We start from the raw sequence: 25,259 nt of genomic DNA, 5'->3' as shown, positions 1-25,259 counted from the left end.
GAAAATTCTAAGAGTTCAGCTGTTGCTTGCAGAAATCTAGTTTGGGAAGCAGTGAAGAGTTATTGCAGCCTGTAGTTTTAAAACGCAAAATATTTACCACAAGCATTGCAGAGATGAAAAGAAAGAAGCTTCTCTGTAGAGGCCTCTGCAAACTCTCATGCAATTTATAAAAGATTACAGTATTTTGATCATTAAATTGACAGCCTGGAAAATAGATTCTGACATTCAAACCGCATGCTAAACAAAGACCACCACAGAAGTTCAAAGGCAAAAACACTGTTGGATTTATAACCAACTGATTATTTAAATGCTGTGAAGAAAACGGCTTTATATTTCAATGAGTTCACACAGATTGTCTCAGCCAAAATGCACAAAAAATACTCAGTAAAGGAAGTGCCGTTACATGTGCTGAGAATCCTGGAAAATTCTCCTGGCAACAGGATTCATTCATTCATTTACTTCCCAAAAATCAGCTTTAAAGACACTAAATAAACAACCTATTACAAAATCCACTGAAGCTAATAAAGTTCCTCCCACTGATGTTTTTGAGCTTCAAATTGATTGAGAGAAAAAAATATCTTGGGAGGGGAAAAGATGAAGACTGCTTTTATATATCCAACTGTGCTCGGAATTTACCATTACCTCAAAACTGCTCTTTTCAACGCTGCAAGGGACTGAATACCCCTAGCTTAATTTACTGGAAACAAAAAGAAAATGTATAGAGTTATTTTCTTTATTTTACAAGTCCAACTAGTTTCAGGGAAGATACTTGATAAAGAGGCCCTAAACTTTAAGATCTATCCAGACACAGATTTCTCCACCGTGGAGGAAGAAGACAAACGGCAAAGGGCAGTATAGTTGAGTCTGTGATGTACCACTTGTGTGGGCATGCCTGGAGGATGGGTTCATGGCTCCTGTGAACCTGTATCCCTTTTTGACCCCAACTAGGTGGCCCAGATTAAACCCATAGGTACTTTTCATGAATAGTGTCAGATTTAATTCTGGTTTCTGTTGAAGCTGGATTTGCTGTATTTGAACCTAATTTATGAAATAACATACTACTACGTATGGGAAGGGCACAAAATGACCACTCTGCTTCTACCTGTGAGAGCTGACAAGCACTGCCACCTTCATACCTACATTCCAGCAGGAAACCTAATGGTAGTCCTCACTCTGAAATGTTAACTTCTGTACAACTGGCCAGACTAGAGTGTTTTAAGTGAGCCACATGATACATTATGGATAATGATCATTATGAATTTGGTACTCTTTCTGGTACATGACTTTCTGAATGCTGACGCTGATTTTCAGAGGATGTGTTTACTCGGGCCATCTACTCAGCTGATCTCAGTCAACAGAGCTCCTTGAAGTCGATGATACTAAGTTAAAATATATCAGCTGAGGATCCCGGTTTAGGGTTTTTTTAGATGTTACATAATACCTTTAACTCATTTTTTGTTTGAGACCACATAGGATCAATCTCTTCCAAAGAGATGTTTCTGGACTGTGTTTTATAGTTTTTTATATGTCTCTATTTGGGTTTTTGTTTTGTTTTGTTTTTCCTAGGCTTTTGAAAAAGGAAGAAAATTTTATTTTTATCCCTCGTTCCCGTGAAGAGCTTCCAGAAAACTTTCCAAAGGAAATTCCTGGGATCTGTTACTTCCTCGAGGTCAAAAGTGGTCAGAAGCCGCCAAAACCCTCCATCACATCTGCCAGAGTGAGAAAGGTTTCTTACAACATTGGCACCATGTTCCTCCGGGAGACTAGCCTATGAGGCCTGCTGCAGATCAAAGACTCGTCCAAAAAGCACAAGCCCAGAACTGGGTCATGACAAGGGAGTTGGAGGTTCTTTCTATTTCACTGCCTTGTTCTGAACAAGCAGTAAAAGCTCCATGTAATATCAGGCAATAATAATTTTAAAAGGTGGGTGACTGCTGTCAGTAAACAAAGCAGAGATAGCGAAAAAAAATTAAATGTACTTCCACTTCCAGAGGAATTTCTTTCATAAACTTCAGTCTGGCCCCTCTATGACAAACAAACAAAAAAAACCCAAAACAAAACAAAAGAAAACCCCAACTCTCAAATTAGAGGTTGGTTTTGTTTTGCGCAGAAAGGATGATGGTTCTCTGTAGATTTGCACCAGCTAAGCAGAATTGAGAGTCAGTTCTGATTATGCATTCCTACATTTAATGTGTTCTTCAGTAAGGTAATGATGTTTTTTAACTTTATGAGCAAACATTTCATACATATACTGTAGACCTGTTGTAACCTTCCTGGCAGGAGGAATTATAATTCAATACAAATATTGTAGGAATTTTACCTATTTTTATACATATTTCACTTTCTGGATAATAACATTCCACATACTGTAAGCTGAGCGAGCTTAGATAGCTTTTCAGAAGAAGCTACTGTATATTTCATGCATTCTACCTATCAAACCTTATTGTTATACAAGTGGGAAGAAGTCATTTTTTGACTTTTTTGGCAACAAAAATATCAATATTCTACAGAAAAAAAGCACTTTGATAAATCTCTTTACCTGATGTTTATGCTAAAGCTTTAGATGAGCATTGTCTTTCAGTATTTGTCCTACAGTGCTGTGTTTCCAGTCCTTCCAGGACAATGCAAAGTGTAGATCAATGTGTTGACAAACAGAAAAGTTCTGTTCAGTGGAGCTTGTTTCCCACTAAATTATCAGCCAAACTGATTTTTGGTAGGAGTCCTGGACTTTTTTACAAAAAAAAAGATCTTGTGAAAACTTATTCTGAGGAATTCCAGCAGACACTGGAAGCTCTCTGGATACTGGTTTTCTAGATTTTTTTAATAGAACTTGTGCTCCTACACCAGTTTGATTGTTGGAAATCCTATCTGTTATTAATGATGCTCGTCTGAAAATTTCCTCTACTGCTGGATTGGAAGGTCCCCTGCTTTATCTAATGTACTGAAAACACTGAAAAGGGGAAGGCAATACTTTCCCAGGTTTAATGCAAATGGCAGTTCAAGATTTAGATGAGTCCATGTAATTTTTTTTAAAAAAAGGCCAATTCTTTGCTGTTGAAAATTAGTCTAGCTTTATTGTCTTCAACGAATCCAGTTGAAACAAGATCTGTATCTTTCCCCTAATAGGCATGTTTGCAGGCATTGTTTATTTCTCAGGTTTTCCTTTTCAAAAATAATGTCAGTCAGTTTTCCTCTGCAGGTGTACTGTCTTTACAGTTGTACTGAAGTGGGCTGATGTTGTTCTGCTCTTGCAGATTGTTAGTTATCACTTGTGCGGTGATTATGAAGTGGCTTAGCTTTACGTGGGCCTGATCAAAGCTCACTGAAATCCATGGTAAGAGTCTTAACAGCGATAGGAAGCATGAGAAGCTCTGAATTCCTATAATCCAGACCAGAAATTAGAGTTTACTTATCTATTTAGTAGTCATAACTTGAGGCACTTTTTGAAAATGAGTAAATAACTTCCACCACATGTCAAAATTATCCAGTTAGATCTTTCTGTGGAGGGAATGATAGTTCTGTATTTCTCCCCTTTGACCAGTAGCCCATGTTAGAGTGGGAACAAGTCAGCGTGGCACCACTAGCCTGTACTGAACATGTTTCAGGCTTCCTTTCCATGAAGGCCTTTCTGGATGAGAAAGGACTATCTTGAATCTATACAGACTTCAGCATGTAGAGGACATCTGAATTTATTATGCAGGTGTGTTGTTTTTCTTGCCTGAAGAGAGTAGAGGTATGGGAATTAGACCAGAAACTTACTTAAATGGAAATTCCCTCACTTTCTAGAGGAACACTGAGGTTAAAGATTTCTTCCATTAGTATTAGAGCATCCTTGGGATTGGAGGTGTTAATCTTTTATCTTCCTTGATAAAAAGCATCTGCAGCTCTACTATTTGAAAAATGACTTAACAAAAACTGCTTGAGCTTGAGGTTGCAGAATTTCCATCCAAACTACAGATCTGAGAATTTGACAAGTTTTAGCCTATAGCCATTAGTTTGCACGTACACAGGATGTAGCATGCATCCTTTTCCTGGAACACCAGGGAGACATGCAAGAATCATAAACGGAGCAAAGTTCACATTTCACCACTGGAAGAGGAACACCACTTAGATAATAAAGCTGTGGTTTTGATGTCATTACCTAGTGCCCTAGAATGAATATTTTTCAAATAGCTATCAATAGATTGAAATTTTGTTCTGACTTCACTGACACATCCTCATTGTTCAGTAGGTGCTGATGTCAGAGTACCAATCTCTCTGGCCAAACTCTTTTTCTCTTCTCACCAGCCGTAGTCTTGTGTGAGGAGAACAAACAGAGGTACAGACCAAAAGCTTGTAGCTCAGTAGCTTCTCTCTCACATTTGCCAATAGGAAATGTCTAGGTTAATTCTGTGGCTAATCTTGGTAGATCTATGGAAACATTTTCATGAAAAATGACAGATAAATGCTAATTCTACTGGCAAATTGGAGAAGAAATCTAAAAAAAATCCTATCAATCACCATCCTCATCCTCTCAAGAGACTGTTTATTCTATAAGGAAATTTATAATCACAGAGATCAGTGCATAAACTGAAAATTGGTGTCGGCATCACCATGGAGACAATGACTGTGTTTGCAAATAAGTCATCTATCTCCCCAAATTAGAGTAGATTTACTGTATAAGAATATACAGTGTCTGTTTTTTATAAGCTTGTGTAAAGGTAACATGTCCAGAACTTCAGCACTGATGCTAAGTATTGTGTTACTTGTTTCTGTGTTATAACAAGGCCAGTTAATAAAAAAGTGTGGGCTTTATAGGGACATTTTTCTATCTCAGTGTGAGAAAAGTGTAAAACAAATCCTTAGCACTGTTTAACTTAGCAGTTGCATCTGCTGCCTTTAATATTAAAGTCGTGAGTTTATTTTCTTGGGCACCTTTATGAAGTGAAATTAAATTTATTATAAAGGTTGATGCTGTGAAGTCCATTAGATGGTAGTCAGACTCAACATTTCTTCGACAACACTTAGGTTTAGAGATAGGGAAAACTTTCTCATTTGCCTGGCATTGCTTTTATAAATAAAAAGGTTCTCAGAGTTTTTACACCTTGGCATGATGAAGTGGAGAGGTTAGAGTATGCAGAAATCACAGAGTTGGAATTTTCTTCTAATATTTTCTTCCTGTAAAACAGATGATCTTTTGTTCCTCTGATTAAGGATTTACATGCCTGTTTCTTCACTTAGCCGCAAATTGCAACATTTGCTGTCTTGAGTTTCTGTATGAAACAAATCCACCCCCTCTGAAGACAGAGGGAGGAGACTGACTGAATATTACCTGTTCAGGGAAAAGGAAGGATGATGTAAGGATCCTATCTGGGGTCATTGGTCTCTGCCGCAAACTTGTTCTATGCAGCTTCCCTCTGCTCCAGGTTCAGAGACCAGAGACCGCGGAATGATGACAGAGGGAAACCCAGTGGCCAACTTCTTGTACAAAACTCATGAGGCCTAAATAAACAGAGGCAACAGTGAGTCCCCCAGAGCACTTTTTACAGATCTTCTGTCAGATTTTTCCATCTGCTTGAAGCTCCCCATCACACAGGCTCTTCTGTGATCTGGTGCATAGAGATCAGGAACTCAAAGCAAGAAGGAAATAGTGATGGAAGTGGTAGAATGGTGGATAAATTTTGTTCTACATCACTCTGGTAATATCTGTCATTCAAAGACAAAAGCCTCTGCATGGGAGAATTGCTGCTAAACCAGGACTCTCAAAGTGTGGTTTTCTTGCAGGATCCCACAGGATATTTCTTTTTTAATTCCAAAGAGCCAATAGTCATTAACTGTGGTTGTGGTTTTGGCTTCACTTCACATTCCCACAGCTAGTTTCAGATCTGAGTCTGTTTGGAAATGCATTTTGGAGCCTGGAAACACGCCTCTGCAAACAGAAATCCAAAGCTGTTAAAACCTTGGAAATCTTGTATGGGAATTTCCTATTCTGAAGAAGAAAGCCTTGTAGTTGACTCATTAGCAGGTCCTGCTGCAGTTCATGTGCGTCCATATGCCATTTCACATTGCTGTCTCCTCTTTACACCCAACAGTGATGTCAGGTGTATAAACACCTTTTCTTTGTTTTCTGTTAACGTCCCTCTTTCATTTTTTTCTGTATAAATCAAGCAGTGACGAACCATGACATGTTGCATGCATTTAAAACTATCATAGCACTGCACTGAGGCTTGAACTCTGCTAACTGGTTTCACATTGTATATTTCTGCCTCTGAATAGATCTTTCTCCCGGACAATTTAAAAATGAAGGGGAAAAAAAACAAACCAAACACACAAAACTGCTGTGTTGAATGGCAAATGAGTATGAAACCAGTTGTGGGGCAAGTTTAGCTGCTGGACAGCTTTCAGATTCTTCAGCTGCCACAAGCTGTTACACGCTTCATGCAAACTGTCCAGCCAAGAAGTCTGTAATCCAACAGCAGCATTGCAAATCTGTGGCATTTTCTGGGTTTTCCTCTTGCAGTCTCAGGCCACCACCTCACCTCTGCTGAGCACTCAGAGCTCGCTGAGGAGAGCCAACTCCCCGTCCTAATGCAGTCTCAGAGATTCTGGCTTCATTTTTTGGGTTCTGTCTGATCTTTTGCAAAATTATACAAGTGTAATATTGGAAATAGCAACACGCTGAAATTAGCAACGAAACAAGAAGCATAAAAAAGCTTGTCAAACTCAGAAATGGTTGATTCCCTTCCTTTAAGGTAATACATTATTCATTGCATTTTACTGGGATTGAGGATGCCAGTGACAGCAGAGGCTGTAGATGAACTGAAGATGCTGAGTGTGCAGGAGACTCAAGAGGCAGGAGCTGATCACTCGCTGCTACTGTTCATAGTTCCATCACCTTGCATGCTATCTCCTGCTCTAGGTCATGCTTCTGCTCTTCAAAAGTCCTCTGCTTTCCTTCCTTTAGCACACTGTATGTGACATAGATAGTGAGTAATTCCTCTTACTGTTCTAATTTGCATCTGTTGTTGACATGGCTGCTTGTATCTAAAGAATAACTGGGATTAAAGGGCTGATCTTACTCTTCTTTGCAGCAAACACAAAACCGCTACAGTGACACAGCAGGCACTCACATCCTTAGAGAGGGAGAAGACTGCAGTCAAGTTGTCACTGGTGGATTTGGGTGGAGAAGTCAGTACGTTGGGAGTCCATGGCATGTTATAGCAGCCTTCCAGTACCTGAAGGGGCCTACAAGAAAGCTGGGGAGGGGCTGTTTGCAAGGGCATGTAGCGATAGGACGAGGGGCAATGGTTTTAAAACTAGAGCAGGGTAGGTTTAGATTAGACATTAGGAAGAAGTTCTTTACAATGAGGCGGTGAGACACTGGCCCAGGTTGCCCAGAGAGGTGGTGGAGGCGCCATCCCTGGAGACATCCAAGGCCAGGCTTGATGAGGCTCTGAGCAACCTGATCTAGTTGAAGATGTCCCTGCTTACTGCAGGGGGGTTGGACTAGATGACCTTTAAAGTTCCCTTCCAACCCAACACATTCTATGATTCTATGTTTTTAGTTTTCCCAAGCACCAAATTTATCCATGCAGCTAGGAGTTTCTCCTTAACAATGTTATTAATTTGCAATGCATGAGCAGCCTTACAACAAAACTCTGTAAACTGTTTAACCTCATATACATGATTGATCTTTTGTGGCTTGGCTATTAATCATGCATGAAAGCAAGCAAAACAGTGAAACTAGGGAATGTAACAATTCAGCCATAGGTAACAGATCATTCACCTCTGCAGATGCTTACTTGTTCCTGTGGCTTAGAAAGGCTGACCTCCAGTTGTCTGTGGTCCAGGTTAGTATCACTGTGTCACTATAGCAACAAAATGGCCTCTGAAATGCAGCATGAGGCATCTCAGTCTGCTTCCCTCTGGGCTGGGGTTCACATTAGAGGGGCCAATGTAGTAAGTGATGCAAAGTAGCAACTTCGCTGGCAGCCTTAACAAAAGGATCAATAGAGGCAGATGTTAAAGCAGCTGTTTGCTCCTGGGATTGTAGTTTCCAAAGGCAGAGTGAGGCTGAACATGTTTTATTTTGGACAAAAAGAGAAGACACAGGATTTCAGAGAAACAAGTGTCTTCCCTGCTTTGTGGCTAGCAGGGAGGCAGCAGAGTGCAAGGGCATCAAGAGGGACACGCTGGCTGCCTTGGCTGCAGGATGCTTGCTTCTGCCTTCAGCTCTCTGGACCACTCGGGCTATAGCATTCCAAGAATCAAGTGTCCTCTGCAGACTGGGGAACAGGTAAGTGCTTCAGGCACTTGTCCCCTCTGTTCTAGACAGTGTGAGGCTGCCTAAATCTCTGAGTGTGCTTAACTTTCTCAGTGACCACAGATGACAAACTTACTTAGACTAGACATCTATTCTTTAAGATGGCCAAGATAAGTGAGATTGATCCTACTGAATTAAAGTCTTTCTAGCCCAAGTGCTGCATCTCAAACCTTTTAGTCTATGCTGCTTTTCCCAGTTTTGCATTGTCCAAAATAAATTGAATCTAACTAAGTGGCAGAGGGATAGATAAGCATATTCCAGGATAAATAAAGGTTTGATACGGTAGCCATGGTGACTGTCAAGCACAGGGGCTACTGCAGTTCTGGAAATCTCTTCCTTCTGATGTCTGAACCCTTTACATATGATATCAGCACTGCCAGTCACAACTTCTGGATGCCATTAGGACTGTGATTTAGAAAAGCTTTTGAGCTCCTAGCCCAATTATGCAAAACCTCTGTGCCACCTTCACCTGAACTGTATGCCAGAATGCCTACATTAACCATGTAAGTTATCATGTAGTTAAGATGGTATTAAAATATGTAAGTTCTAAAGGGCAGAGACATAGTTGCCAGGTTATCATTAACACACATTTTTTGTGCTTTTGTAAATTTGTAGGCCCGAAATTAACATTACATTAGCAGAAGGTGTTACATTGAGCTACTTGGTTTTTAGATAATTATTCCCTAGCAATACTGTCTAATGACCACTCCTGAAGCAATAAGTAGAGCCATGATAATCTATTCTGTGTAGATTCTTCTACAACACCTATCACCTTAACAAACCACCTTTTAGCAGAACATTAAATGTCAGAATAATACCATGTATTGTTTGTCCTTCCATCGTCTTCCCCAGGGGACAAGAGTATGTAGTGGAATCATTTGATTTTGTGACGTGTTGTCTTTTTGTTAGTTGTCTAAAAATATATTTTGCTACTTAAATAAGGAAGAGCAAAATCAGAACTGTAGATGAGGATTAGAAAAGAGTTTTAGTTGTAAACAGAATATCGTAAAGACTGTCCACTGAGTAAGACTGGTCTCCCATCCTAGAAACAACAGTACCAGTAATATATGTAAAATATGTCCAGGAATGATAAATGTGAGCAATAAAACAGACAGGTATATATAATGGATAACTTCTGCTTTATAAACAACAGTAAACAGAGAGGAGGAATACTGTTTAATCCATTTTGGCATTTGTTTATTACCAGTATAACTCTAAGGTATTATTTTTCCTTCCCTAACGAGACTGGAACATACTGTTAAATCAATATCAGAGTTTCTGAGATTATTGCAGAAGAACATGATTAGAAATAAATAATTATCAAGGAGAGTTTTTTTTAAAAGTGAGTCATTGCTTGAGAGAACAGATCATATGGAAAAAATAAGAAAGACGTGTACACACGTATATATTTTAGAAGTTTCTGTGGCATTTCTGATTGGTTAAAATCATTTTGAAACTGTACACTTAAACCACAGCTGCTTAGTTAAGGTTATTTGCATTTGCTAAGAAGGAGGAGGTAAAATTTTTAAAGTCACATAAGGGACATAGTTCTCAATCCCATTTCTCTCTGCTTAAACACCACCTCTTTCTGTGAAGGTTGAACCTAACTTTGCTGAATGATCCTGAAGTTCTGAATACCTAAATGTGTTTTGGAAATGTGAATTATAAATCCGTATCATTTATGTTCCTTTGAAATGATGTATGAAAGTAAATTCTAACCAGCAGCAAAGGTGCATTTTCCTAGCGCTAACCTGTGCTGTATGATGAAATGTGGAATTGTTTCTAATTTATGCAGTTTTTTACACCTTTTTTTCGAGGTGATGCTCCCAGATCTGTTGCTGTGAGTGTATGAATGCTCTGATCCTCAAAGGGAATAAGGCTCATTACCCACCTTTATAAAGTTCTGAGGGATCCTAAGGGAGAAAGCACTGCCCAGCCAAATCCCTCCAATTTAGCTCATCTACTAAGGGAGTGTCAAGCTGAGCCTAAGATTTACTTTCTCATTACATCTCTACGTCAAGTTGCCAGTGTTTAAATGTGTAAGCATTACTATCCGGAAGCTTCTCACAGGCCCTGCAAGTGTAAACGTGAGAAGCCAACAGAGAGAAAGCATCTGAAGGAAGTGAGGTACGTGTGTAGGAGAGAGCTGCTGTACATAGACATGCTGCTGATTCTCAGCTTTCATGTATTTGGAAGTCGGATGACCCAGAGGGTATTCTGGGTATAATGCTAAATGCAAGAAAGTGCTGTACATAATGTCATGAACTCTCAAGGCATTAGGATGAGTTTTATAGTCCATAATCTTTAGAGTTTAGTGGAATTGCATGAGAAGTAGACTATTTTCAGAGGAGGGAAAGTTGCTTTGCATTTTAAATAAGAGTTGAATCTCTAGTTGCAGACAAAAATTTGGGGGGAAAAAGAAAATCTAAAAATTCTAAATGCAAAATGCAAAGAAAAATTTCCCACTTTTTTGTATCATTTGACTTTTCTGGAGGTAGGACTCAGAATTCCTCTAGAAGTTTTGATACTGAATGCAAAACTAGATGTGAAACATTACAGTTGTCTGTAGTTAATTTCAAAGAGAGCAGTATTTCACCAAGAACCTTCTGCAAAAATGCCAAGCAGTTCATGTTAGGTAAGGCCTAGATTTAACTCGGTTTAGAGTGTATTAAGAGATACACTGCATCCCAAAGCAAGGCTTTATATGCGCTTCCTAACATGTGCCAGCATTGTGCCTTTTACTGAAGTCTAAATAAAGCCCAGTCTAGACAGAATTGCCATCCCAAAACATGGCATTTATGTTGCCTCATTAGAATATTAGCACTTCACTAAGTTCCAGCCATTAATGTCTTTGATGCTGGAATATTGCTTATTATTCTTATGTCTTGCTCTGCCCAAGTTGCACTGGGGCCCATTATGCTCTAGAACACCAAGGGTTTGGGGAACAGCTGCAAGATTGAGTAAAACTCAGCTGACCTAAATTTAGGTATTTAAAAATGATGTCTGGTCTGAGCTAGTCAGGTTGTCTCCCTCTACAGTCAGTGCAGACATCCTGGCATCTCAAAGTACGATCGTTCCTGGGGAAAGTGTTAAGGATGAGGTAGAACACTGCCTTAGGTGTGTTCTCTGTGTTCTCTCTCTCCCCAGTGACTGCAGTGTGGAGGTGGAAGCCTAGTTCAGATTCGCTGCCATACTGTAGGTGAGATGAATTCCACTGCTGACAAGAATGAGAGGATGTAATAGGGTAGAACAGCAAATATACATGGAAAGAAACACATCCGGAGCAAGAGCAAGGGGTCCAACCAGAGATTCAAAGGGTTGTGATGGTAAAATTATTAATATTTAAGATTTGAGAGGTCTAGCTAGGAAGTTTATTCTAATTAAAAGAACATTTGTTTCAACTAAAAGCTAACAATCTGTGATTGTTTCCAACTCTCCACTTCTGATCTAAGATAATACTGGGGTCCCACTCCTATAGGCTCCACCAAGAGCTGTCTCTCCATACACTGCTTGATTCCTTCTTAGAATAGAGGCAGTTAGCAAGCTATTTGAGTCCATCCCTCCCAGGAATGGATATATGAGTTTCTTAACATTGAAATGATTTTTTTACCTCACCTCTTTCTTTCTTCTGAGACATTATATAGGTTGGTCTCTGCAATCACTTGGGAAAGAACAGGGGAGCAGAGGAGGACATGCTAGCTGAATAGTCTCTCACTGCGATCATAGTTACTAAAGCTTCTGTCTGACCTGTCCTAAATTGTACTTGTGTTGATACTCACTTGAAGTCCCCAGATTCTTCGAGAGGATCTTGGGTCAGGCTCTGAACCAGAGGCGAGTGGGAAGGACCAGGGCTGCCACTCTGCTCTACTGCTCCTGTACTTCTCTCTTCTGTTTGCAATTGCCATTCTGATCCTTAGACATGTGTGGTGATTTTCACCGCAGTCCTGGTTAGGGAAGCCATGGGAAAGTTCCCGGGAAGAAGCAATAGTATGCGGTCCTCCACACTGTGAACTGTCGCTCTCTCCAGACAAAAGGAATTAGAAATAGTATTGTCCTCAAGAGCTGAGAAAACTTGCAGATTTTCCATGTACAGTAAACAGTTTCTATAATTACCAGGAAAACAAAACAGAGAGGCAAAGTTGTGCAGCAGGGGCATCCCGTCTCGTACATACTGCTGTGATAATGAAATCCAAACCCTGCAGAATTGGAGGCACATTATTCTCACTTACTTTAAAGGTCAGCTAAGAAGATAATTTCTCGAATGGGCTCATAGCTCTGAGACAACGTAACACTAGTTGTTTCTTCCAACAAATTGCAGTTGTCAGAGAAACTGGATTAGTAGCTCATAGAGCTAAAAATAGACATTATGTGCTTGCCAGAGAAGGATGAATTCAGTAACAGAGGTGAAGGTAAATCAAAATATCATACCATCTGGACAAAAAGCAGCAAAAAAATACTCAACTCAAAGCAAGTTACCCATAAAATTACATTAAAAATAAGTGGAATCACCAGCTGGAAGAATGACAGAGTTTAGTCTTCTGTTTTATTCACCTTCCAGTTCCACCTTGTGGTTGCTGCTTTATCAGCTGAATCATTTTGACCACAGTCTTTTCAAAGTCATGTACCTTAAGTTAGGAAGTGAAAGTCATTATGTTAAAGCCATTAGTTGAATACTAAAAAAGAAGATGCTTTGGCTTAACATTTTTATCTTCTTTGGGGAGGGGAGGATAATTTATTGCTTAACTTATTCAACTGAAAAATAAAAAGTAAACTCTAAAAGCCCAAAACTAGTAAGACAGCTACAGTGAAAGCAACTTTACAAACCTCAGCATTTTTTTACTATGAAGTGGATAATTATTTTTCATCACATCAAACATTTGCATTTTACATAAGTCTCTGTTATGCTGCGATTTTGCAAATTACTATTACTACTTGCTTGGACTTAAAAAAGAAAAAAAGAAACATTTCTTTATTCTTCATTCTTCTTTAGTTATTTATTTTCTATAGCAGAGCAATTCCACCATACTGCATATGAACGTAAAGGAGCAGTGATCCACTGCCGATAGGAACACTCAGCTTGCCTGGTCAAGGTGAAGAGTTCTGCAAGGTGCAGGTTGGGTCTCAACTGAAGACAGGGCTGGCAGTAGTTGCGTGCAGTTTGTACTATGACTTAAGTTATTCTTTTTACTTTTATATTCAGAACTACGTATAGTTCAGGAGTAATCTTCACTACTTCCTTTAGAAATTCTTTCTGTGGTGTGTCTTTTCTGCGCACCTTTTTTAAAATCTCTGCATTTCAGATCTGAGGCATTGACAAGTGTAGGGTACAAATAATAACTTATGTCAGAAAATCAAATCACTGTGAAAAATATTTGTAAAGTATTTATGCTCAGTGTCTTTTAGATATATCTTATAAGCTAGAGCTGTTTTTACAAATTCTTTCTTGCAGAAGCCTTTGGTCATCATTCTGAGAGGTCAAGAGTAATCTTGATTTTGGGATTTAATTAGCATCAATACCATTTGTCTGGCATTCACTGTGCACCATTAAGACTGCAGTGTTAAGGTTCAGTTGTGAAATAGAAATGTCAGGACAGGCAGCACCAGCAGTTATCTGCATTGCACATCCTACACATTACGCACACATTTCATGGCATACTTTGTATTTTATAGAACGTATGACTGGTTAAATACGTAGAAAAATAGTTAGCAATAAAAAATAAAAAATATGTGGACACTGCCGTGTCTGATCGCTATCTTGAGATATTATGGATCTATTATCATCTATTCTTGGGATTGCTTAGAACCAAATCATGCATCCTTGGCAACCATCCTTGTTTCAGTGAGAGGCATAGTCATCATCATCCCTTTAGTTGACAAATTTCTGTTACAGTAAAGCCCAGAGATTAATAACACTGGAATTTTTTGTCCGAGTAGTCTAAGAGAACTAATACTGTGTTTTTCTGAAAGTGGTGGGGTCCACTGCTAGGACTGACTTTATGTCCCTTCTTGATTTGATTTTAACCTTTCCCGGTTTACTAAAATTCTGCAGTTCCTCGTTGCAGGATTCCACAGTGTTTTGGAGAGGCTGTGTGTAGTCTGGTTGTGCAATCCACTGATGCAACACACAAATGTTAAGCTGTTTTAGCCCACCATCCTGGAGAGTCCAACGAGTGTTTCACAGCCACAAATAATCCTTGTATTCTCTTTTCCATTTTGCTCTGCCCCTATTTCCAACTTTAGAGAATTAACTGAATGCTACTAAAAATCTTCTGGCTATTTATATTTGTGTCAGTGGGATAATTTCATGATTAGGAGGAACTTTTGTGAAACAAGCCAGTGTTATTGGCATGAACTTCGCAGCCCGAGCCCATCAAGTCATAGTTCAATCTCTTCCCAAAGCCTTTGAGAACAAATTGAACTTTGTATGCAATATCTCGCCTAGAAGAACTGATAACAATTTTCCAGTTGTCTGTCACTGTGATCCTGACTCTCCCATCTAATGGAAAACCCATGAAATTCATGAAACCACAAATGGAAAATCTCGTACTTCTGGTACTTGTTTAAAGCTTTCTTCCAGGAGCCTGCTGCAATTCTGAAATTGGTGATTTAACTGGCAGTTCATTCAGGCTCATCTTTGTTTCCTCTGCAGGTAGCTCTAGAGGATGATTAATCGTTGATGTTTTAGAGTTGCATCTTTCAACTTTTCCCTTTGATGTCAGTGTTGCCAAAGTGAAATCTGAGGGCTAATTCTTGTCTAAGGTGGTCACAAACAGCTCCGATAACAGGGTCAGAAGTGAAGGTAAATTGTAGGTATGAGTAAAAATTTGGATTATTGTAGGAAGGTGGTTCAGATGAAGAACTGAGTTCATGATGCTCAGTTTTAGGAGTGGGAATTTTTAGTGAGTTATAAGCCACGTATTGGTGGTCTGTCATTTACTGAGAGCAGAACAAAGGGAAGGAGCAGTTCAGTGCAGGGCAGTTTTAATCTCAGCTTTATGAATGCTGAGAGTTGATTCCTGGCTTGTTTCAAACTTCTCTGTTTTGCAAGCTGGATAAAAATGATTGATACCCCTACAATGTGACGATTGACCACCTCAAAGTGCACTCCTGTGGAAATGGATCAGTCTCCCCTGGGTGCAAGTGCTTTTTGTGTAATTCTGTAATACTTTTTTAGTGTGTCATATAAAGCTTCTCTGAAGAGACTTGAACTTCAATTGTACAAGCATTCTGCACTAGGTAACAAGATTACAACCTTGCACTATCAACAAAGGATGCTTAGCATTAAAATAAGATTAGATGTCATTGAATAATACTAGAGCTCTAACAGTGTTTAGAGCACTGTGATGTTTGTGAACTGAAGCAGTTTGTGTAAAATTTCTTACAGATATGAGGATAATCTAATTAATGACAGTATTTCCATTTTAGTAATATGCAGAGGAGGTAAGGTGGTATCTCTCAATATTTCTGTCAACTTAATGGTTGAGAGATTACTTTTAGTACTATGTCAATCTGAACATTATTTTAAAACATCAGCCTGCAGTCTGCTGGGAAGGGATGTGGCAGGGAGTTTTACTGTGAGCTAGCACGGGTGGAAAAGCTCAGGAAAGCATATAAGCCAAGATCTCCCCACACTGAAACCAAGGGATTAATTGCAAAATCAAGTCTGGTTACTTGTCATAGCTGTTCAGCAAAGGAATCCACCTAACAACAGAAGCAGAGTCCACACAAACTATCACATGCCGCGTTTCAGTTTCTTTATTGGGATTCATTGGGTAGTCTTAGTGGTCTGGAAGTTACAGTAGGTACCTCTGGTTGAAAGTTACTATTTCAGTTATGATTGCTTCCCCAAACCAACTGAATTTATTACTAACCAAAGACTTATTTACTTGAAAACAAAACAATAAAGTTTGGTTCTGTCATTTATGCCTTTGACTGCGAGCAGTTGAAGTGCATAACGTCTGTACAAACCAGGCCTGTGTTGTGTCATTGAGCAAGTTATTCAAGGCTACAGCACCAGTATAACACAGCAGAATTCAGTATTAATCCCTCTATGGGAACATGACTCTATGTAGTAAATTGATGTGCCATATGTGTAGGCCATGGGAAAATTGTGTGTGCAGTGAATTAAAAGCTTTAACATTTGTACTGCTCATCCTATAGCAGAATGTATATCTTGATAGCTGTGACCCTATGAGCTTCTGGAAAAAAAAAAAAAAGTAATCTAAAGTTTATTCTTCTTGTTGTAAAATCACTGTTTTTTGAGTTACTGTTTACACAGGCCTCCATGCAGCACGGGGTCCTTCTCCATGTGTTGCTGGGAAATGGAAAAGCAGACGCTATCTGTAAGTCTTGCAGGCTGGAGAGATCAGTGAATGCCTTTCCTGAATCTCCTCCTGATAAGCAGTTTCTTTTTTTTCCGGCAAATGCAAACAGTGCCAATAGCCTGGGCCTTCTTTAGAAGAAGCAAATCGTTTGATAAATAGCCTTATTCTGTTAATCTTCTATTGATACTTCTTAATTTTCTCTTTCTTCCTCCTTTTGAGTAGGTTTTCCTGATACAATTCTTGCAAAGTGTAACTGAGGGCAAGCAGTTTGTCTTTTTTACCCTTCCTTTTTCCAAAGCCACTGAAGGTCTCAAACAAGAAGAAAAAACTTTACAAAACTTACGCAGGCATGCTATTAACAGATAGCAGAAGGATAAAACAGCCTTCTAAGAGCACTCCAAATTACCTTTTAATAGCATGCCTGCACTGCATGGTGACTTCACACCTTGCTTTCGTAGTGTGACCTGCTATAATGGTGTTTGTTACTATGAAGTCCCTTTAGTTTGTCCAAAAAATTTTCTTGTTTGTCACCGTATTAGATACCTAAGGTACACTCTATAAGAAAAGCAATATACAATATACTATACATCTTCTATTTCAATGCCTCTAGTTTTAGGCTAGTATTCATATAAATGTTTATAATCAAAATACAGATTTTATTGTTCTTCACAGGACCAAGCAAAGTTTTGCCTTGTCTAAATACTGACAGTTGTCTAAATACTAACAGTAACATTTCTATTCAACAAATGCTCTTTTCTCATGCTTCTAGTTAACTTGTGGTGGGCTCCATCCTACTCTGACTCCCCATTAATGCATTTGAAAGGGAAAAGTAATGAGCTATTTTAGTGCATGACCTTTGCACAGTACCTGATTCATAAAGATAAATTGATCCAAAATCTCATTTATGAGTTATTAGTGATCAGCAAAACAACAAAAATCCTCTGAAGTTCGGCTGAGTGAGTTCCGAAGATCTTGCATTGCTTACTCCATTTCTCAGTTTCTTGAGTCATTATAATAGACATATTTGATGAAGCCTTTGCCACGGACACTGGCACCAGCCTTCATAAAAGATTGTTATAACTTCTGCTTCCCATTTTATCTGGAAGTTTACTGTAATGGATAAAATATCTGTATTTAAGAAAAAAACAAACAAACAAACACAACTAAACCAAAACAACATAAATCGTACAGGTTTCCTTCAAGTCAGTGTCCACCTTCTTTGACCTAGTCCTCTGGTAGGTAGCTCACGTTAATTCATTTTTGTTTTATTAGTAACACAATACCCAGAAAAAAAAATGCTTCCTCAGAGAAACTACACTGAAGAACATTTTGTTCTTAATTGCGACCAGGATACCTCTGTTACATATTTCAGAACTAAGTCACTGAAGAGGTGATCAAAGTAGACAGAATATTAAGACAAATCCAGAAATTCTATGCACAAGACATGCGTGTACTTAGTTTTAAAAAAATGGTGCAATAGGGAAGATAGCAAGTTTTTTCCTCCCTCCCCCTCTCTTTATACTTTGCTGATACACCTAAGGGTTGCTGATAAAATATTTGTTTCTTCACCCGCATGCTCTCATTTGAAGTCAATAGATCTTCAAATCAAAAAGAGTTACATTGCCACAAATGTAGCTCAGTCACTGGGTTAAACTGACAGAGCTTGGTTTACTAAGCGCTGCAATAACATGATAAGAGAAGTACCAGTTCAGTTGCACTGCCAGGTGGTCAAGATACCATCCAGACTGCATTTATTATTACCCTCTCATCTGTTAAAATGGAAAAAAAAAATAGTTTAAGTCTGTGTCTTTGCATTGTTTGAGTTCTCATATGTTGCGACTGCATCTGGTAGTATGTTGCAAACTTGCCTTCCCATGGTACCGCATGAAAGAGTAGCTGCTTAATCACTTTTCTGATACCTTTTTGTGTCTGTCCATCTGTCTGGAATTTTTTGACATCTCTTCAACAATGTCAATAGCTCTGATTGGGCTGACCGATGTCTGGAAATCCTGGTAAAAAGGCCACACCAAACATGTGCAGAACAATTCTGTATCTCAGGGGAGAAAGAGTTTTGTATGGATATGTTGGATTTACTGTGAGGGGCAGACCAGCTTTGCAAGTGCACTGGGCCCATCTCATGCTGTAGAGTGGATGTGTGTAGGCACAACACGTGTTGACACGTTGCTCAGCTAGCGCAGACACACGGTCCTGTGTATCAGTCTGGCAAACACTAAGATAAAACATGGAAGTTGCAGCATTTGGAATTTCAGATGGCAGGAGCACGTCATTGGTACCACATACTCTCTGTTGTTTCATGAAAAATGTCTGGAACAATAAAGAAAGAGAAAGAAAAAAAAAAGAAAGATGAGTGAAGGGGATTGTGAGCTAGAGCTCATTTGTCAAATTCATGTTCTCTTAAACCTCGCCACATGTGGAACTAAGGCCATTCAAATACAGTGGTCAGCATTGATCATCCATCTCACAGGAGTCGTATCTGAGTTTCCATAGGTAAATTTTATACTGAGTAGCTATAATACTGCCATGGGGCGGGAGGTGACTGTCCTTTTTAATAACCATTGCTTAAAGATTTGTTGCTGAAATGGTCAATACCCAAATACCCTTTTGGGACTCAGCAAGTAGGGCTCACTTTCCGTCAAGGTTTTGTGTTAGGAACTACAAATGTTATTGTGAATCAGGATTGATCTGTGGCGGTCCTAGGCCTTCACAAGTAAAGCAGATCGTTACAGCACAGTCAAAACCTTGGTCAGTACTGCCATGCCAGGAGCACAGTGTTCTGAACAATTACCGACTTCCTACCTCCTGATAATCCTTGCAAAGCAAAAACATATGACTCCTAGTATGGCTAATAGGAGTCTTTGTTTGGCCTAAAAGTCTGCCAAGAGCATTGAAACTGTATCCCACACTCCTTGCTGTACAAAACCATCAGTGGTCCGATTCTGCAAGTGTTATATTTGATGGGTAAAGCTCAGTCCCTAAACAGAATCATAGTCCGGCACGTCGATGTGTGACACATTCCATGTAGGAACAAGACGGCACTTTCCCCTGACCTGCGTTTGGATTTAAAGCTTAGTTACACGGGCCATCTAGGCTGCGGTCCTGCGTGTGCTCAAGTGAACAGGTAGCTTAAAGGACGCGGGGGCCTCATGCAAAGTGTGCTCTGGCCAGGTCTTCTGCAAACATCGTGAGCACGGGTGGCGGGACTGTGGCCATACCTCATCAGGTGGTTGTAGATGGGAGGCGCACACCCAGTATCTAATGCAGCATTTCAGATATCTAAGGACTTATTTTTCCATACATTCTACATGCATTCCTACATATTTTATGAATCAGGTCTGTGATCAGTGTTTTGAACAACTTGTTTGCTGCGGTTTCATGGGGTTACTATCTTTTCGGTTTGCAATGTAAATAATATTGTACATCTGCTATTTTATGATACAAATGCCATGTGAATTGCTTATTTTTAAGATGTTATAGCTCTGTTATAGTTTATTTACAATGCCATCTTACAGTATTGGTTTAATATACAATGTATCTGTATGGCATGAATTAAATTGCTTATATTTTACAATGTCAAATATTTTATTTTTGTTTTCTAAAATAACTACATTTCATCCTATGCAGTTTCATAAATATTTCTTAAGCGGCTCATTATGTCGGGAAATATTGCTTCCTCTCCAGTAGTGCAGGCATAAGAACCAGTATTCCTCATCAAAGTCATCAAATATATCATCTAGAATTTCAGATTAGAAATATATGTACAAATGTGTAAGCATTTATAGTTAATCAGAACATCTATTATATCTTCCTTGCTTTTCATGTAACGATACATTTTAATCATTTTGTATACTTTTTATTTGTAATTATTTGTGAGTCATACACAGTGTAAATAACATGTTTCATTATGCAAGATTTCTAGGTATTCAAGATTACAAAAAAGGTGAATTTGTATATGAAAAGAAATTGACAGTAGATTGGAATGACATAAAATAAAGTGGTGATGACTATGTTCTATTTATACTGTTCATTTCCAAATTGTCTGTTAAAGAAAAAACATTTCATTTGCCTTTTAATGTCCAACCAGTTATTTACAGTATATTTACATCAATAAATCATGCAAAAGTCTATTAAAAGTCATAATCAATCATTGAAATTTTCCTTTTTCTGTTGACAGCTTACCTATGGAGAGCAGAATTAATATATACTAAAACCCAGTTCAGTGGAAACAGTCCAAAAAATCTATGAAGATATTTGTGGAAAAGAACTTCTTTGCACTCCTAGCTCTCAAACCTCACCTTAGACAACAAATCCAAATGTAATATTAAAAAGAAAACTAATAAAATACATTATAACAGAATGCTAGATGCTTAAATACACATTGTGTGTATCCCTTGATAAGTAAGCACTGTTTTTTATGAACAGTTCATGAACCTTATTCATTTCATGAACCTTACTAAAGCTTTTGTTCTTGACTGAACTTTTGGAGTATTGAGGCAGAGATGCTTAAGAAATTTAACAGATTGTTGCAAAGAAAATGTCTGTTCTGGGTGATACTATAATGGCCAGTTTCTTCCAGTGATAGTTCAGTTTTCGGTCCTGTAAAACAACAGAGCAGAACCAGATTTCAGTCGTGGATAACAGAGATAGAAAATGGGTGACATTACAATGAAATATCGACACTAGCTCATTGCTACCAACGCAAGAACAAAGGACGCTGGCATGCTGTAACGTCATCAGCCTTACAAATGCTGCTTGTGTTGCCCATTTTTTCATTCCTTCTTCATCTTTTCTACATCCCCAACTGAGAACATGACTCATTCTGCTCTGCTATTTTTTACAGGAGACCATTGACTGGAATTGGTTGCAATATTTTTCTGTGGAATGTGTTACTGGGAGAAAAAGGAGTTTCATTTTGTTCAAAATGTTGGCAGGGGAGTTTGATTCTGACATTTCAGTACCAAATGTGCTTGGCTTTTGTGTGGCTGAAGCTAAAGCTAAGGACAGCCTAACCTATCCTAAAATTTCAGGGATTTTTGCCCTTGACACAGCTGGTTTTATGTCTAGTGTACATTTTCCAAGAATGAGACTGATAATTTGCCTTTTCCTGTCTTCAAAATTATTCCAGAAAATTATTCTGGAATGTTTAGGTGGGAATTTGAATAACTCTGGTATGTGATAGTCAGTTCTGAGTAGATTTGGGAATACTGTGTGTTAGGAAATTATGAAAAAGATAATTCTCAGAGTCTTTTTAGCTGGGATAGTTGCTTTTCTGTTAACATAACACTGTATTTTGAGATCTCAATTTGTCCAATAAAGCTCATTTATGTGACTGTATAAATGTAAGGAATGCCTTCAGCTTAACACCCATATGCAGTCTAGGTAATTCCAGCACAGAAGGATACAGTAAGAAGAAAAAGGGTACAGACAAGGACAACAATTATGAAAGCTGTTGCATATCTTCCAGAATGGAATTAAATGGGCAAGAATTGCCCAGGTTTGAAAAGACATGACTATGATGACGATCTCTGAATACTATGGTGAAAGGGGACAGAAAATGATTGTTCCATGCTTCTTAGAATGCCAGAATTGGAGGGTATTTAATGAGGTTACAGGCAGCAGATTAACAAGTAATGCGAGAGAAAGTACTTTTTTTCATAGAGTGTGTAATCAAATTGTGGCTCTCAGTGCCAACAGAACGTTTCGGAGACTAAAATAGAAGCAATTAGAAAAGCTGATGGAGGGCAGATTCATCATCTGATTTCAAACATGTTGAACTGCATGCAGTTGTCAGCTCAGGAAGCCACTAAGCCTTTCTTGCAGGAATCTGGGGGGATGTATCAACCAGAGGTCTCAGAATACTTTGTTGTGCTCTCCTTTGTGTAGAATTACCCATCGATATTGTTGCAGACGAGTTTTTGGGTAGATGGACCTTTCAAGAAAAAGTCCAGGTTTATATTCTTATATGGGAGACACTGGAAGAAGAGAGTCCAGGATGATCCACATGCTGCGGGAAGAACGGGAGGAAGAGAATTTGAAAGTCATACCAGCACCAGGAGGAGACAATGTAAGGTACCGGATTGTTAAAAACTATACATGGATTGGACATCAGAGTTGGTCTGGTGGAAAAGAGGTGGGCTGTGTTCTGCGAACAAACATACAAGGTAAGGATTTTACTCTGAGAAGGATATTGGCTGGAGCAGGAAAGGCCATCTGTGATTCTTCATATGGGGACAAATCAAAAAGGTAGATTTCTGCTGAAATGTCTCAGCACAAACAAGTCTCATGTGATCTTTCACAGAATTCTCCCTGTTCCTAGGAAGGAAAAAACATGTAAACCACGAAATGAAGACCCAACGATGGGCCAAGATTGGTTTTACAAGAAAGGCTTGAGGGTCTTTCATCATCATGACAGGGAAAACGCTCCATTGTGTGTTGACTCTACCCGAGTACCTGGAGCACAGGCGTTGCAGGTTTAAGTCTGAGACATTGTTAATAATAGCTTTAAGCAAAAAGGATTAAGTTTTCTTACATGTAATATCTCTCCCTGATATCTCTACAGAGGCAGAGAAAATTAGTTAATAACAGTGAATAAGGGAGCTATTCATGTAGGTCTACACAGACAAGTGCTTTTCTCCACTCTGCATATATGAGCATATCACATACTTTAATTCTGTTTTATTAGCCTCCTAAAATGTAGGCATACGTGAGATGCACAGGCTAAGTGGAACAGAAACCGAAGTTGAGGACCACTTTGATTCAATATTTTCATTAAGGACCTTAGTACAGAGGAAGAAGAAACAATATCTGTTGATGGCACAAAACTGGGAGTTGTTATCAACACAGTAAGAGCCAAATGAAATAAGGGAAGAATGGAGTGGCCTTCAGACCACATAAAATAGAAGTAGGATGAAAGGATAAGTAATGTGTGCCAGGATTAATTGCAGGTATTCCTGTAATAACTGGAAGCTTATAATTTAGAAATGACAGAAGAAGAAAAAGAGATAGAAGGGTACTGACTGAGCAGCGTATGATTATAGCCACTAATGTCATATGAGAAAATCAAATGCAACTGCGAGAGAGATGTTTCTAATAGATACAGGGAAATATCAATGTCATTGCATAAGGTACTCGTGGGATCATAGCTGGAATGTGCCTAATTCTGATTATTTGCATTCAGGAAAGTAGTGTATTCCTGTGACTGACAGCAAGGTAAAAACTCAGGGAAATAAGATTGTTTAATTAACCTGTTTCTTTTCCAGTGAACCATGCATCTTTTAAAGGGCATATATAAAACATTTTAAGTGTAGCTGATGCAATAGTATGTCTTTGAGTATAGAATATAGCACCATTAAAAATGTCCAAAGGGCTCGCTCTGTTAGGCCAAGGAGGCAGAAAGTGTTGGAGTTTAAGAATGTAGCCAAGAGATAGAAAAGGACGAGTTGTCATCTAGTGTATCTATCAACATACCCGGGCTGTGATTCTCTGTACCTGTTCCTGGTTTTTGTGGTGCTAGAATCAACATTCAGCCATCGCTTGAACTATGGACTTTTCTTAAAAATGTGAAAAAGAAAGCTAAATATCAATATTTGTGCAAGGGAACTTGGTTCAGCTTCCTAAACACAGACCTCTTTTGCATTTGAGATGCTCTAGTGCAACTTGCTTGGCTTCTGGCTCCTCAGTGGCCAAAGGACTCTTGTAGATTAGGCCATATTTACATAGAATTTAAATAGAATTTAAATAGAATGGCCCTATTTAAATATAATGGCCCATTAGACTAGGCCATATTTACCAGTGCCACCTTGATCTCTTAGATGCCATGAAATCTGTGTGATAAGGCTCTATTTTTTCCAGGGTATCCTGAAGGACAGAAGCAGCTGCCTTAATCCACCAGACCCCCAGGAATTTAACTTCCTGTGCAGGTCCCTGACACTTTGAGTCTGGAATTTCCAATCCTAAATCAAGTCATGTTTTTTGGATGTTTTCCATCATGTCTTTTACACTTTCTTGGTTCTCTCCCCCTATTAGGATGTCATCAATATACTGGTATACCGTACATCCCTGTGAAACAGGAATCTCTGATAGCACTTTAGCTAAAGCATTATGAGCAGTAGTGGGGGAATGTTTGTATCCTTGTGGAAGTCGGTTAAAGGTATATTGGACTCCTTTCCACGTGAATGCAAACAGCGCTTTGTCCTGCTCAAGGAGGGGAAACATAAAAAAAGTGTCTTTAACATCTAAGGCAGCCATCCAAGGATGGGCAGCTCCTTGTATCATTGTCACAATTTCCATGATATTTGGAACTGCGGCGGTGAGGGGTGCAGTGTTGGCATTCGCATTCAACTTTCGGTAATCTACTGTGAAACGCCATTGCCCGTTTGGTTTCTTTACCGGCCACACCGGTGAATTATAAGGCGAGTGAGTCCTCTTAATGATGTCTCTTTTTTCTAAATCTGATACCACCCTGTCTGCTCCTGCAAGCGCAGCTGCAGGCAGTGGATACTGCCGGACATTACTGATTTTAGAGGGAGGTAAAGGTATGGAAGTTTCCAATAGACTCAATTTCACTGTGTCTATTACTTTTTCGCATCCTGCAAAACTCCACACAGTTCCATCTG

General features: G+C 39.0%; 1 protein-coding gene across 1 annotated transcript in view; it reads left to right on the top strand.

The window, feature by feature from the left end:
- The window catches only part of GUCY1A2 (guanylate cyclase 1 soluble subunit alpha 2), a 182,742-nt gene extending 161,945 nt beyond the window's left edge, over nt 1-20,797 (top strand). The window contains exon 8 of the mRNA XM_054203627.1: nt 1,567-20,797. Within this exon, the coding sequence (XP_054059602.1) occupies nt 1,567-1,774 (208 nt within the window). The 3' untranslated portion in view covers nt 1,775-20,797. The remainder of the gene's footprint in view (nt 1-1,566) is intronic.
- Nucleotides 20,798-25,259: the final 4,462 nt, after the last annotated feature.

Source organism: Rissa tridactyla, chromosome 1, assembly GCF_028500815.1.
Source record: "Rissa tridactyla isolate bRisTri1 chromosome 1, bRisTri1.patW.cur.20221130, whole genome shotgun sequence".
Taxonomy (NCBI): domain Eukaryota; kingdom Metazoa; phylum Chordata; class Aves; order Charadriiformes; family Laridae; genus Rissa; species Rissa tridactyla.
The sequence above is the reverse complement of the archived record's forward strand: the minus strand, read 5'-3'. Positions and strand labels throughout refer to the sequence as shown.